We start from the raw sequence: 14282 nt of genomic DNA, 5'->3' as shown, positions 1-14282 counted from the left end.
TTGGGTCATGCACAAGCTCCGCCAGATGATCACCAAGTTTCCAATCACCACCGAGTCAGTCTAAGTGATGGCGATCACCAAGAGTAACAAGCATAAACTCTCACTTGACCAGGACAAGCCTAATGAGAAAGGTGGATGCACACTTGCTACTCCCTATGCACTAATGAGGTCCTTAATCTTAGATTATTAAATCTCAATCATCCAACTAGGCTCTTGCTCTCCTTTGCACTCCAAAGGTGTTTTTTAGCTGAACAAATGGGCAGGAGAGCTAAGTTGCACGAGTAGAAGAAGTATATATACTCCCCACTTTAAAACATAACCGTTATTATCCAACTCAGTAGTTTTCTGGGTGACCGAACGCGTCCGGTCAGTAGCCAATGGCTACGTGGAGTCAGCCTGTCAGGGAAGGCTGTTGGAGTCACCTAACGCTGGCCAGTGTCCAGTTAGGAATTTTGATCTCTGGACCCTCTCTGATGTTGACCTAACGCTGCAAACTCAGCGTCCGATCATTTATTGTTCAGCGTCCGGTCCTCCTTGACAGCGAGGCCCTACTGCTTTAGATACGACTAGAGGCGCGTCCGGTTCCAATCACTATGCAGCATTCGGTCGCTCCTTGGCTTCTGCTGTGCGCGCTGATCACTGACCGGACGCGGCACCTGTGAGTCCGGTCATCACTAAAACAACCTCCAGTCAATATTTGACTCTCCATTCACTTCCAATTCAAAATCATTTGTGAATGAGGTTGACTCCAATTGATCTTTGGGCTATTCCTGAGCTACCTAGTGCTAAGTTTGATAAGTGTGCACCATACCTCACCCATTAGACTCACCTAGGTCAAGCTACTAGTTCATACCTCCCTTAATAGTATGGCCAAATGAAAAATAAAGTCATAAACTACTCTAAGTGTCTCTCCAACGCCAAACGACATTTAGAACTAGTCCGTCCTTAACCTTGTCATCCATCCTTTGAAAACTGAAACGATTTCCATCAATAGGGGCATGAAAACCATAATTGCCCAAACAATCATCATTACCATGACCTAACTCAAGTTGCCTCTACAAAACACATGTTAGTCACAGTAATCTCGTGTCGTCATTAATCACCGAAACACAACTAGGGACCTAGATGCTTTCACTGTGGTAAACATTTCATGCTCATTGGATCATATATGACTGAGTTATAGATTTATCTATGTTTATCTAGATAGAACTAGAACCCAGTAATACATGATCCTAATAAGCATGAAATTTTTGGTACACCTGAATCATGCAATGATTAGCCAACCATAAAAATTTCACCATAATTGAACCGCGAAAACTGCACCTATGAATTAATTACAGAAAAGCATAGATCTAAAGCTAAAAAAATTGCACTAAAACATACCATATCATATGTTCACTATGTAGAGTCCAACAAAAATTTCATACTCATTGGATTATGTATAACAAAGTTATAAATTTAGTTTTATTTAAAAACTATAACAAACATAAGCCTAGACCGAATTCATCTATTGATCGTCCAATTCGCCTAGGTCTAGTTGTTAGCTAACGCTGTAGGGTTTAAGTTAGTGGAGGTGGCTCTAATGATGAGAATAATAGTGCAGGTTCGATTCGATGACTATCCGTACACCATAAGAAATAAACCTAACATAACTACATAAGTCACGAGTAGAGATAATGTGTAGGTCTAGAGAAGATATAAACCGTGAACACAGTGTCAAACTGAAAAGGCAAATGTGAAGTTTTAGGGTCATACAAGGAATTTTCTCTTAGTTATTAACATAAATGTTGATAAAAGTGGATAATTTAGAACACAACAGCAATTTGGGATACTTTTATAATGATGGTGGTAGATTATTTAGATGCAAATTTATTAGTTACTTCAGGTTATTTTAAATAGAAAATTTGGTATTTCTGTTCTTCCTGCAAAGTTCAATGTTAATTTCATTCTTGTTTGATGGACATTGAATGCTGCCTGATTAAATGAATATACTCTCCTCCCTTCTAAATTAGAAGACATTTTGATTTTTTTTTAAATAGTAATTTAGAACAAAAGAGTATATAAAACAACAATATAAAAAAGACATCGAAATAACTGGAAAGTACAAGAATACCCCGTTTCCTTATCGTTCACCCTCCACGCTTTCATACACTCTCACCCTTTCTCGATCGGGGACGGCGGTTCCTTGAGGCAAGGACCCGCAGTTGGGCTCTGCGAGGGCGGTGGCGGTGGCTTGCACAGCGGTCGCTCGGGTACCTCGTACGGGGATGGGGGCGGCGGCGGCGGCAGCTTTCGCGGCGGCCGCACTTCAGGCGCCTTGCTCTGGGCGGGGGCGAGCAGAGGCGGAGCTGCTCACGCGGCAGCTCGCTCGGGTAGGGGCGGTCAGGTGCAAGGAAGGCGTGCGGCGGTTCGCTCGGGCAGGGCCCGGCCGGGTGCGAGGGAGGGCCACTGCTGCCGGCCGGACCAGTCAATTTGGAGGTGTCAAGGACTTGTCCGCGCTCGTCGCTGCGGCGGCCTTAGGTCAGACCCTTGCGGTGAGGGAGCTTTGCGCGGTTGAGCACAGCATCCATGCCGTGCAGGCTGTGTTCGACCAGGTTTAAGAGGCTTGCCGATGCTGGATGGAAGGTGAGGAATTGCTTTGGCCTGAATCATGGTGAACTGGATTTTGGATAGCATTCAAACATACTATCATCAGGCAGATAAATATTATTGTTTTGATCATGTTGACTGTTTATTATGGATAGTCGATCTCTGTTTTATTATAGCTTTTTGGATGTAATCATAGTGCTGGTAATTTACGAGGTTACTGTTCATGTGTATTCTTACACATCACATAGCTTTGGCATCAGGCGGTACTAGCGTTGTCCAATTTTTGCCAAAATTTGCTCAGATTTAAAATGTATTAAAATTGTGTTATGTGAAAATAATGTCTAAAGCTTTGATGCCAAATCAGGGGTAATGTGACCGAACCGCCCCATTCATACAAGCTCAAGTACGGACCGTCCCCGTTTAACATGTTGACTCACACATACTTTCACTTATATAAACTCGGTAGTCCGCCGAGTGTCACGAAGGACCTCGGTAAACCAACATCATAACCAAGATCGCATGATTAAGCAAATACACATCATATACACGGAGTTGCAGCGGAAATAATATTTACAATGAGTTCACAAATAATAATACAAGTTTGGGTTTTAAACCCGATTAGTGAAAACAGCATAGCTTTTAAATGATACAATAATATAAGTTGCAAATACATTGCTAGCATACGTGACATCCTCTGATAAAAGCATATAGATAATAACACTATATAGAGTCGTCGAGCCCACCGGCGGTTAGCCACCATCTTTAGCAGGCCGAGAACTTCACCTGCAACATGGTGGGATAAACCCTGAGTACTCGAATGTACTCAGCTAGACTTACCTGTCATAAACCAAAATAAAGTGACACCAAGGATCATGCAAGGCTTTATAGGTGGAGCTAGCTTAACAACATTTTGCATAAAAAGCTATTAGTTGAGCTATACATTTTATAATTCGATTCTAAGTTAATTGTAGCTATTCATCTCTAGATTAGCATTTAACCTGTGTCAAACATGTGATGTATAATTAAGTAGCATAACAATAATAACCATAGCCGGTGTAACATTCCCATGTTCATCATAACCATCAAATTCCATAGTTCAATTACTACGATGAAGAAGCTCCGTCAAGTTTCTCACTATCCGGGAGAGACGGCGATTCGAATCAATTGCAACCAGCTGGACAATTATTTCTAACACAAACCCAGATATACCTGTGCCAAGGTAGCCTTAGATCACCTTTCGTACAACTCAGGTACACATTTCGTGGGTCCGATCAGCGCCACACCCTCAGGGACACTACTGGATGTCAGGTCGATCAGGACTTTAACCACCATTGGACTCACGTTGGCTCCCCGCATATCCTTACTACCTCCAGAGTGCGCACTTTCACTTAACGGGCCCTGACCTGAGTTGAGCTACACGGCTTCGCGGTCGGAATGAGTTATCCGGCCAGCTAAGTGAGAGGCATGCGTTCAAAATGACAAGAGGGCCTCCAACGATGCGGTCCTTAATCGGCACCGACGGAATCACATGAGTCAATCTACACATAGACTCTGCCCGGTCTCCAGTTACATTATCCCATGGTTGTTTTCCACGATAGTAAATATAGCCAACAGTGCTCTGGTATCCACCTATATCTCGTAGGTGACAGGAAATCATGTGACTTCTACCAGGTCTAAGCATGGCTAAGCATATATTCGATCTTGGACCAACACAGGGTTTAAAGTATATATCTGGATAAGGTAGTTCTATGCATCAAGTGTTTCCAAATCAACTCTTATAACCTAATGCATCAAACATAAAGGACTCAAGTGATATTTTATAAAACATAGGAGGCTTAGAATGCTCCGAGGCTTGCCTGGGATCCAATACAAAGTCAGTTCAGTTAGCTTGCACCATCTTGGGAAACATATTCCACTCTAGGCATGCACTCTAAGGGTCCCTCCATCTTTGAGATAGGTCCACCAACACCGTCTTCTGTTTTGACTCCATCATCACGTGCTTCACATCCACGCGTTGTGCATCTAGCGTACCTAGATGAGATGCAACAATGCAAGTGCATGAATGCGAAGAATGGTAACATGAGATGCATCATATAAAAGCATTCAAGACAAGTATAAGGTTACACCTCAAGACATATGCACTTAGAGAGCAGTCATTTAACTAACTGTCACTCAAGTCTAGCACAGGAATAGCAAGCATAACAAGCATGGCACACCAGTTAACTCAAGTCAAACTATCACAAGCATTTAACAATCAAGAACTAATTAAGCCTAGCATCACATAAGAACTAGGGCAGCGGTGAACGACACCAACATAATTAAAGCTCTAGCAAAACATGCATCAAGATCATTTTGTGGCAACATGCATACATGACCATTTAATAGTTACGTGGCTTGACCAATCATTATATAACACATTTATAAGATACCTCAGGTAGATTAATTTAACTCTAGTAGGGTCATGAGATAACACTAACAAGTATACAAAGCAATGCCAAGTGAAGCAAACAACTTTAGGTACATGATCAGATTCTGGGCAGCAGCACAATAGCAACTTGTTTTAACCATAACTAGAGATATAATTATCCAACAAAAGTGGTCGTAGACTTTCTACAAAGCTTAGGAAATTGTCTACAACTTTGTTATTTACACCTAGAACTGATTCAAAGGTTAACAAGGTTGGAAAAAAAACAAACAAGCAGATCTGCACAAACTAGGACAGAAAACTGACATGAACTTCAGAAATGCATAATTGGAGTTTTAATCATCCAACAAACATGATTCTTAACTTTATGGAAATCTTATTAAGTTATCTATAACTTTCTTATTACCATCTTAAGATGATTTTACAGCTAACAAGGTTAAACAATATCAAGAATGCATCTCTATTCAGATTTGGACAGAACCTATCATTCCACTTTGAACAGCTATAACCGGAGTTCTAGGCCACCAAAAAGGGTGTTCTCGGACATTTTCGAAAGCTTAACAAAATCACTACAACTATTCTATTATCAACAATACATGATTCCATGTTTAAGTAAGCCAAACAATACAATCATTCAGATCTGTTCAGAGGACATGCAAAACTTGACAGCAAACTTGTAAAATCTATAACTCCTAGGACTTTTCACACATCAACTAAGCCTACAAATGTAAATCCTTTCTCTCTAGGTGTTTTGCATCAGGAACCTTGCAAAGAGTTTCTATTTTCTTTTTCACCCTTCTTCTTCTTCATGTAGCCGGAGCAGAGGACGTTGGGGGCCGACTGATCTCGGTCGGTGGGTAGCTGGCGGTGGTGGAGGAGGCAGGGGCGACATAGCGGCCTAGTGCCAGTGCGCACCCACTGGCGCCCTTGGCGCAGCGCAGAGTGGCCCAAGGTGGCTTAGCCTCGTGAGGCCGCGGCTCGACAGCGAGCGTGTGTGGTGGCCATGGAGCAGCTTCGGCGGTGGCCGGCTGCAGACAGCAGGAGAGACAGCACGAGGTAGAAAGGTGCCTGCAGTGGTGCAGGGCTGGCAGGCGCTAGGTAGAGAAGGAACAGCGGTGGCCATGGAGCTCGAGCTGACGGTGACCATGGCAGACGCGAGCTCCAGCGTTGAGCGGAGCGAGGACGAGCGCTCGGAGAGCATGGGCGAGCGCGAGAGGGAGCAGAGAGTGAATGAGGGCGCTCTGGTGCTCCATATTGAGGCAAGGAGAGGGTAGGGCGCATGGCAATGGAGGTGGGGCGCTCAGCTCGTGCATGGTGACCACACATCCATAACATCAAGCAGGTGGCGGGCGCCAAAGTTGGTAAGGTGGGTGCCGATTCTAGGCCGCTTCTGGTCCAAATTCAGACATGGACCTTGAAGCAAAGTTGAAGCCCACGAACTGCTCTACAAATTTCATTAAGGGCACCGAGTCATTAGAGAAATGGATTAACGGGTAATTAAGCTCCAAAGTGGTTGTGTCAATGTGTTGATAGTGGTTAAATAAACCCAAGATTGACGACCAAAATGGAGTCAAACTTAGTCCAACTTTTTATATGCTCTTCTCCAAAACATATATGCCAACTTTCATTTTTGGCTCAACTTGAGTTGCTTAACAAAAACATGAGAACGCGGCATGTCAATTAAGTGGTTACTAATCCCTTACTTAGAATATTTCTAAGTCTAAAAACAGCCACAGATTCAATCTTCGAGCCTCTGTTTGACAAACTTAAAGGGTGATTTAGGATTGGGTATTTGAACAAAGTTTGTTGTACACATCTTGCTCTACAACTTTGCTTAAAGGATCATGGACTGAATTTGGATTGGTTGGATAGATACAAGGCTCCAAAGTGTAGTACCCGAAACTGAAATTCAGGGTTCAGACATTCATTCCAAACAGGGACCAAACAGTGCGAGGTTCTATTTTTGAAATTCAATGTGAATATCCAAACGAGCTCCAAAAGTGATGAGACTTATTTAGTTGTTTCCTCCACACAATGTACTCCAACTCATATTAAGTAATCCAGTTGAGTTACCATATGAATTTGGAAGATAAAAATGTCACAACATGTCAACTCGCTGTTGCCGATCAGGGACTAAGAAAGATTTCTGAGAGCCCAAAAGAGCACTACATTTAAACCTGAGGCCACTGTTTGAGCCACTTAGGAGTTGAATCAGGGCTTGGTCCAAAAATAAAGTTTGTTGTACTCCACTCAAACTTCAACTTTTATTAAAGGTCAAACTTCATATCTGGTCCCCAAATCATAGTTTCATCTTGGTCAAAGCAGCACCTCGTTAAACCCTGGAATTAGGGTTTTCGACCAATTAAGGCATTTTCTTGACAATTGCTCAATACAAACCCTTCATGACTTTTATTGTAGAGTTCAATTAGAGTCATTTGGACAAGGTAGCAAGGTTTGGTCGACATCCCATGTTCCCATTCACCGGATGAAGCAATTCAAGAAAGATTATAACTTATCATTTCAAGTGACTTCTTGGCTCCCAACTTCATGAAACTTTTCCAATAGTCAATGTAGATGGAAATATATGTGAGGCACATGAAAAGGGGCACCTTCCACATTACTCAAGCTTACATTTGAAAAGGGTCAACATGTAAGCAAGGTGTATTGTCCAAGTTCAAGTTAGGGACTCAATTTCATAGATTTGACCTCAGCACTTCCATCACCACTTCAAAAATTTTAGACTAGAGCTCTCAATCATCACTTGGCATAACTTACTTGAGTCCAAACTCGCTGCTTAACTTATGACTAACACCTGGGGTGTTACAGGTAAAATCAAAATGAACCAACAAAAGTAAGGGCAAATCGACATGTGCAAAGTAGTCATTTCATCTGTGAATTAACACCGTTAGAATGACAGCAAAATAGGGGTAAAGTCTGCCTTTGATTTCAAATAACAGGGGCAAAAATACAAAGTTGAAAAAATGAGGGCAAAATCACCATTGATCTACAAAATAGGTGGCATGAACACAAAAGCCCTGTTTATTTAAATAATAGTAGAGGGATAATTTAGTTGAAAATGTATAGGGTCACGTCATATTCTTTTTCAAAATGGCACTTAGATGCAAATTTGAGTGGTTACTCCGTATTACTTTTCTTAATTGTAGATGTAGTTAATTTAGATGAAGATTCAGGGTTACTTTATGTTACTTTTCATGGGAAACATAGGTAATATAGATATAGATTTAGAGGATTAATTTAGAATATTTTTATAGGTATGTAGAATAATAGAAAGGATAACAGATCCTATGGTTACTATTGTCAATGATGATTAAATTCTAATGAATAGATCGCTAGATGTTTATTTTTGTGAGAATTTCTAGGATTTATACTTTCTTCTAGTCTATCTTGTGAGGATAACATAAGGCTCCCAACGGAGTTTGTAATTAGCAATAGTAATATTTCGTTCCAAGTGTCATACCTAGATCAGTCTGAAAGCACCCAGCCCTATTGGATAACAGGGATTACATTGAAATGCTTGTGAACTGAAAAAGAAAAAGGAAAGTAGTCGTGATACTGGTGCCATCTCAATTAAATACCACTATATTTGGCTTCAATTTAAGTGGAATTCTAGATATAGTGGCCCTATGTGATAGGGATATTAATGTTACCGTACAAATTTGTGTTAGTTCATGTTTAGTACCATGTTTCGTTTGATGCAAAATATACCTAAGAATGATCAAGTTTATAGAAAAGAACAATAATATTTATGATATTACGAGCACTGTTAGATAAATTGTTGAATACATTATTAAAATTGGCCCTTTTAACGTCGTAAATAGTAAATTTTAACACTCGTTTGAGTTTGACTTAGAACAACTCAAAATCTATTATATTTCATGATAAAGGTAGTACTATCTCCATCCCAGAAAACTTGATACTTTAAGATTAAAAAATTGTCTCATAAAACTTTAGGTCTTGAACACTAGGTTGGGCCCATATTAACATCCCCGTACCATACTGCAACAAATCTGCATGGCTGCATGTAATGCACTGTAATTGCAGGTGTTGATAGTTCACCTATACACTAATCTATCTGAAAAATCCTAAAACATAAAGTATTTTGGGATGGAGGGTGTCATATATTAGGAGTCTTGTAGTACTTAATAATATATTTTACCCTTTCGCTTCAGCCTAACATTTAATTTTCCTGTGGTAAACCTTACAAAAAAAATATTTTTTTCCAATATCTTTTGGCAGGTGTGTTAAGGATGAGCTGGAAACAATTGGCGCGTTCCTTGGTGTCGCTGAAGAGATGCCAGAGAGTCATCCGAAATATCGAATGGTGAAACCCTGGGCAGATCAAGTGAAAGATTTGGTTTATGACATAGAGGACTGCCTTGAGGAACATACGATTATCCGTATCCGTAATTCAGGTTGGTCGCAGAAGATACTCAATAATCACAAAGCTCTGCGTCACTTTGCTGAAAAGCTATGTGTTATGAGATCCAGGATTGTTACTGTGAGCGAGAGAAATAAGCGCTATGATGATATTGTCTCTACTTATTCCATTTCAAGTTATGTGAATATTGAAGTGTTTTTGGACCACTGGCAGCGGTCTCAATTTAAAGAAAGTAATCAAAATGATACTAACTCCAATGATATGAAGACACTGGTGGATTCACGGATCAAAGCTTCCAAAGCATCTGCATCACTCGAAGAAGACAAGAAAGGAGCTCCCAAGGTGGTTGTGATAACTGGCATGTGTGGATCAGGCAAGAGTGATTGGGCTCGTGACATATATGATGACAAAAAGCAACATTATAATTATCATGCATGTATTCAATTGCATCAGGATGTGAATGTCACAAAGGTCTTTAGGGATATGATTAAGCAACTCTCGCTTGTTCCTTCAAGTGGAGAAGAAGAGTGTGTAGCACATCATATTCGAGAGAACCTAAAAGAGACACGGTTCTTGATTGTGTTTGTTGGTTTATGGAAATTGCATGAATGGTTTCGCATCAAGATGGCACTGCCAGATCTAAGCTTAGGTGGGAGTTTGGTCATTGTGACGACAGAGATCCATGAGGTTGCAAAGGGCTGCACAGAGGGCCCTGATGATATTCTCAACCTCCCACTATTAAGGGGACGGAAACCATTTGAGTTTCTAAAAGATGAAATTCTTAAATCAGAGAATGGAAAAATGAGCCCTGAAGACAGACAAGACTTCCAAGAGCTGGACCTATACAGCCTCAAGGATCAAGAAGAACCACCATTCAACACAATTACAAAAATACTGAGGAAATGCAGGGGTATGAAACTAGCAATTAAAACTGTAGCAAAATTACTTGCCTCAAAGAAGCCACATCGATGGGTTGAGCAGTGTGAAAGGCTATGTCAATCTTTTCCTTCAATGCTATACAATAGCCCAGGTCTTGAGGAAATAAAGAGAGTGGTGACTCGGAGCTATAAATGTCTACGACCTTATCTTAAGCCATGCTTGCTATACCTCAGTATTTTCCCAGAGGATTGTGACATCAAGGTAGGAACTGTTGTGGACAGATGGGTGGCCGAAGGCCTTGTGAGGGAGATGACTGGGCTGAGTGCTCAACAGGTTGCAAGACGGTATTTGCTGGAGCTCTATGATCGAAACATGATCATGGTGTCCCAATTGTCAAGACGCAGGTCATTTATTAAGACCTGTCGGATTCATCCAATTATGCGAGATATCCTGATCATGATTGCACAAGAGGAGAAATTCTCAATTAAAGTTGATAAAAATAATGGCTCCATTGTCCAAGCAAAGAGATTTCGCCACCTAAGTTTGGATGGTCAGAGTGACAGAAAGTTAGATACATTTGTGGATCTTTCAGGCATCAGATCACTCACAGTGTTAAACAGACCCTCAGAATCAGATACTTCACTAATTTGCTCCTCCCAAATGAAGACGCTACGTGTTCTAGATTTCTCAAGTTCCAGCTTTCTAATTACTCAGCAAGACATCAGGCACATTGGAGATCTGTGCCACTTGAGGTACCTAAATCTTTGCAAATCAAGTATTGGTGAGCTTCCTTCCTCAATTGGTATGCTACCATTCCTTCAAGTGCTAAATGTGAGAAAGACACAGATCACAAGCCTTCCTAGTGAGATCACCCAACTCAAGAGGCTGCGGATCCTTCATGCTAGTAGGAAAAAACAAGACTCATGTCATCACAGAAACCAACAATGCTCATATACATCAGAGGGTGTAACAGTACCTAAAGGTATCGATAACCTGGAGGCCATAGAAGGGTTGGAAGTAGTGGATGTTGAAGGCAGCTCTTACATGGCAATGAAAGCTTTGGGGAAGCTTACTTGGTTGAAGTCCCTGGGATTGACAGGTCTTACAAAGAAGAATAGTGCCAAAGTTTCCATTACCCTGAAAAAGCTTGCCCCTTCCTTGAAATACTTGTATCTTGGAGCATGTCAAAACAATGGGACACTCTGCTATCTGCCCACGGAGAAGGCATCCCTAGAGTTCCCATGCCTGCGCACCATAAAACTGGATGGTCGTATTGGAACAGTGCCAGAGTGGATTTTTCGTTCAATCACAGTTTCCGTGGTAAAACTGTTCAGGACTAATCTGAAGCAAAATGATATTAAACTCATGGAGCGAATGCACAGCTTGAAAAATCTTGCTCTTCTGGATGGTTCTTATGCTTGTGAGAAGATGGTCTTTTATGCAGGAGGCTTTGTAGGGCTCAAACGGCTGGACCTTGTAGGATTACCCAACTTGCAGGTGGTGAAATTTGAGGAGAAAACAGCACCCTGGATTGAAGAGATAGTCATCAGATCATGTAAATTTAGATTATTTGGCAAAAAGAACCTAAAGGAACTCTGGGATTTTCATCCTGATGGTGATATCGAAGTGGTGAACTGACACGGGGAATGATGTATCTGTTGCAAGTGGTCCCAGTTGAAGCCTTCAAATAATGGGATTGGATCATTATCACAGTGGTGCGCCTGTCATTGGCAAGGAGGGAGCATTCTGAATTCTGAAGGGTGGTCCGTGCTAATAGCACGGGTAGGCAGCTTGTTTTCATTGTAACATTTATGGTTTTTCTTTTCTTTTCTTTTCTAAATTATTTTGTTTACTGTTTACTGTAATTTTTCTCCATGCACGCGCAAACTCGGACCAATTTCTTGCCTTGAAGCTATTATTGTCTCCTTGTTTTGTTCTCTTTTTTTTTCTCTACAATTCTGTGGCCATGCAATCTCATCTCTGCTAGAGCCACTGCTTATCTCAAGAAGGCACTGGCTGGCCGTATCAGTGTATCACTAGTGTTTCAAGGTTTCTCTAACAAACGGTAAGGACCCACCTATAATAGGTTAATCCACCAAAATCTAGTATCATTCTCTCACCCGGCTCAGTTTAAGTCAATTAACCCCGGCAATTCCTAGGGATGCACCTAATACATGCCAATCTAGCAGAAAATACATGATCTGGATGCATTGTGGATGTGTTACACATAGCAGATCTAGATGGCAACATTACTATATGGGCTGTTTGGTTTCCTACTTTACCTCATGGTCAGGCTCCTGTTTGGTTGCCTGTAAAGGCCTTCTAGCCTGGCTTACTGGAAACGAGGGGAGGGGTCGTTCCCGTGGAGCCAGGCTTGGCTTGGCTTGGCGCTCGTCTGGCTCGTCTCACCTCCCGCGCCGAGCACCAGAACTCGTCACCTCTTGCCCCGGCGCCACCTCATCACCCGCCCCGGCGAGCTCCTCACCTCCAACCCCGGCGAGCTCCACACCCTCCCACCCCGGCGCCGTCTCACCTCCCGCCCCGTCGAGCTCCTCACTTCCCACCCCGGCGAGCTCCTCACCTCTAACCCCGGCGAGCTGGATCCGTCCTCACCTCTCCGATGTCCTCACCTCCAACCTCGGCGAGCTGGATCCGTCCTCACCTCTCCGATGTCCACACCACCAACCCCGACGAGCTGGATCCCACCCCGGCGAGCTCCTCACTTCCCACCCAGGCGAGCTCCTCACCTCCTTGCAGCTCTGGCGACTTTCTGCGCGGGCTCCTGTGGCGCCCTGGCGACTCCTGCGTGGGCTCCGGTGGCGGCGCCCGCGCGCTCCCCTGCCGGCTCTTGCGCGGCCTTCGGTGGCGGCGCCCACGCGCTCCCCTGCCGGCTCCTGCGTGTCCTCCGGTGGCGGCGCCCGCGAGCTCCCCTGGCATCAGAGAAGTGCGCAGTGGTGCGTGCAGTTCCAGCCGAAGGTGAGGCCCACGATGAGCAGAGTATCTTCGCTGTTGACTCGCTGGTTTGGGCTGGCTAAAATCAACAAGCGAACAGGCTGAATGCTCAATGAGGTAGCCTTACATGAATGAGAACGAGGGGATTGTATTTAAGTAGGGATAAAAATGGATCGGATACGGACGGATATCACCGATATTACATTTGTTTTCATATTTCTGTCCGGATTCGGATTCGAATACAGATAGTGTCAACTATGTCGGATAGAATACGATTGGATGTCGACATCATAAATATGCGATTTGAGTATTCAGATACAGATACGGTATCGGATGTTGGATATCCGGACTCGAATACGCACAGATCTCAACCCCTCTAAACGGATTCGGTTTCGAATACAGTCAGAAAATATCCGTACCGTTTTCATCCCTATATTTAAGGATGAAAACGTTCGGAAACGGTCGAAAAACTCCTAAATTGTTTTCTACTTTTACATTTGAAATACGAAAACGAAAGCAAAAACGGTAAAACCGGACACGAAAACGAACGCGAACTTACGAATTATCAAGAATTTCGAAAACAAACCAATTCGAGCGGATTTATGTCGAACGAAAACTCAATACGGAATACCGACCCGTATACCAAGTGTATGACTAAGTGCATACATGATCTAGTTCAAGTACATATAATAATTAACAAGTGCATATTATAGAAACATGAACTCGAATTGAGTCAGAATAATTTTATTAATCTTTTTAGAATAGATGTAGTATTTTATTTTAAAGATTTATTCAGATTTTTCTTTTGAGTAACAAAGATTTATTCGGCTGATGCAAAAACTATCAAATGATTGACTTTGCAGGTGGGGGTTAAACCGATGAGCTTGATGGGCTATGGTCCAGGTGGGCTTTCGTGTAGATGCTGCTGGTTTCCTGACATTTAGCACCATCTCGTGAGGTGAAGAGAGATGAGGCTGGGCGTCGTCTATAAGAGAGGACAGCTGACCACCAGTAGAAAGAACGCAGCTGCGTGGTGAA

At 42.5% G+C, this 14282-nt stretch overlaps 1 protein-coding gene across 1 annotated transcript; it reads left to right on the top strand.

The window, feature by feature from the left end:
* Positions 1-6135: 6135 nt before the first annotated feature.
* On the top strand, positions 6136-11930 carry LOC136532234 (probable disease resistance protein At1g58390). Its single transcript, XM_066524837.1, has 2 exons — positions 6136-6284; positions 9272-11930. Exons 1-2 carry the CDS (start codon positions 6136-6138, stop codon positions 11928-11930), a joined length of 2808 nt encoding a protein of 935 aa, XP_066380934.1.
* Positions 11931-14282: the final 2352 nt, after the last annotated feature.

The sequence above is a fragment of the Miscanthus floridulus genome, unplaced genomic scaffold (genome assembly GCF_019320115.1).
Source record: "Miscanthus floridulus cultivar M001 unplaced genomic scaffold, ASM1932011v1 fs_551_1_2, whole genome shotgun sequence".
Lineage (NCBI taxonomy): Eukaryota > Viridiplantae > Streptophyta > Magnoliopsida > Poales > Poaceae > Miscanthus > Miscanthus floridulus.
This window is presented reverse-complemented; position numbering and strand designations above follow the sequence as displayed.

What these genes read in the sequence shown, in the direction of transcription:
- LOC136532234 (XM_066524837.1), top strand. Translation starts at nt 6,136, where the DNA reads ATGGAGCTCGAGCTGACGGTGACCATGGCAGACGCGAGCTCCAGCGTT. An exon ending in CATATTGAGGCAAGGAGAGG is followed by an intron (nt 6,285 to 9,271) that starts GTAGGGCGCATG and finishes ATCTTTTGGCAG; the next exon opens with GTGTGTTAAGGATGAGCTGG.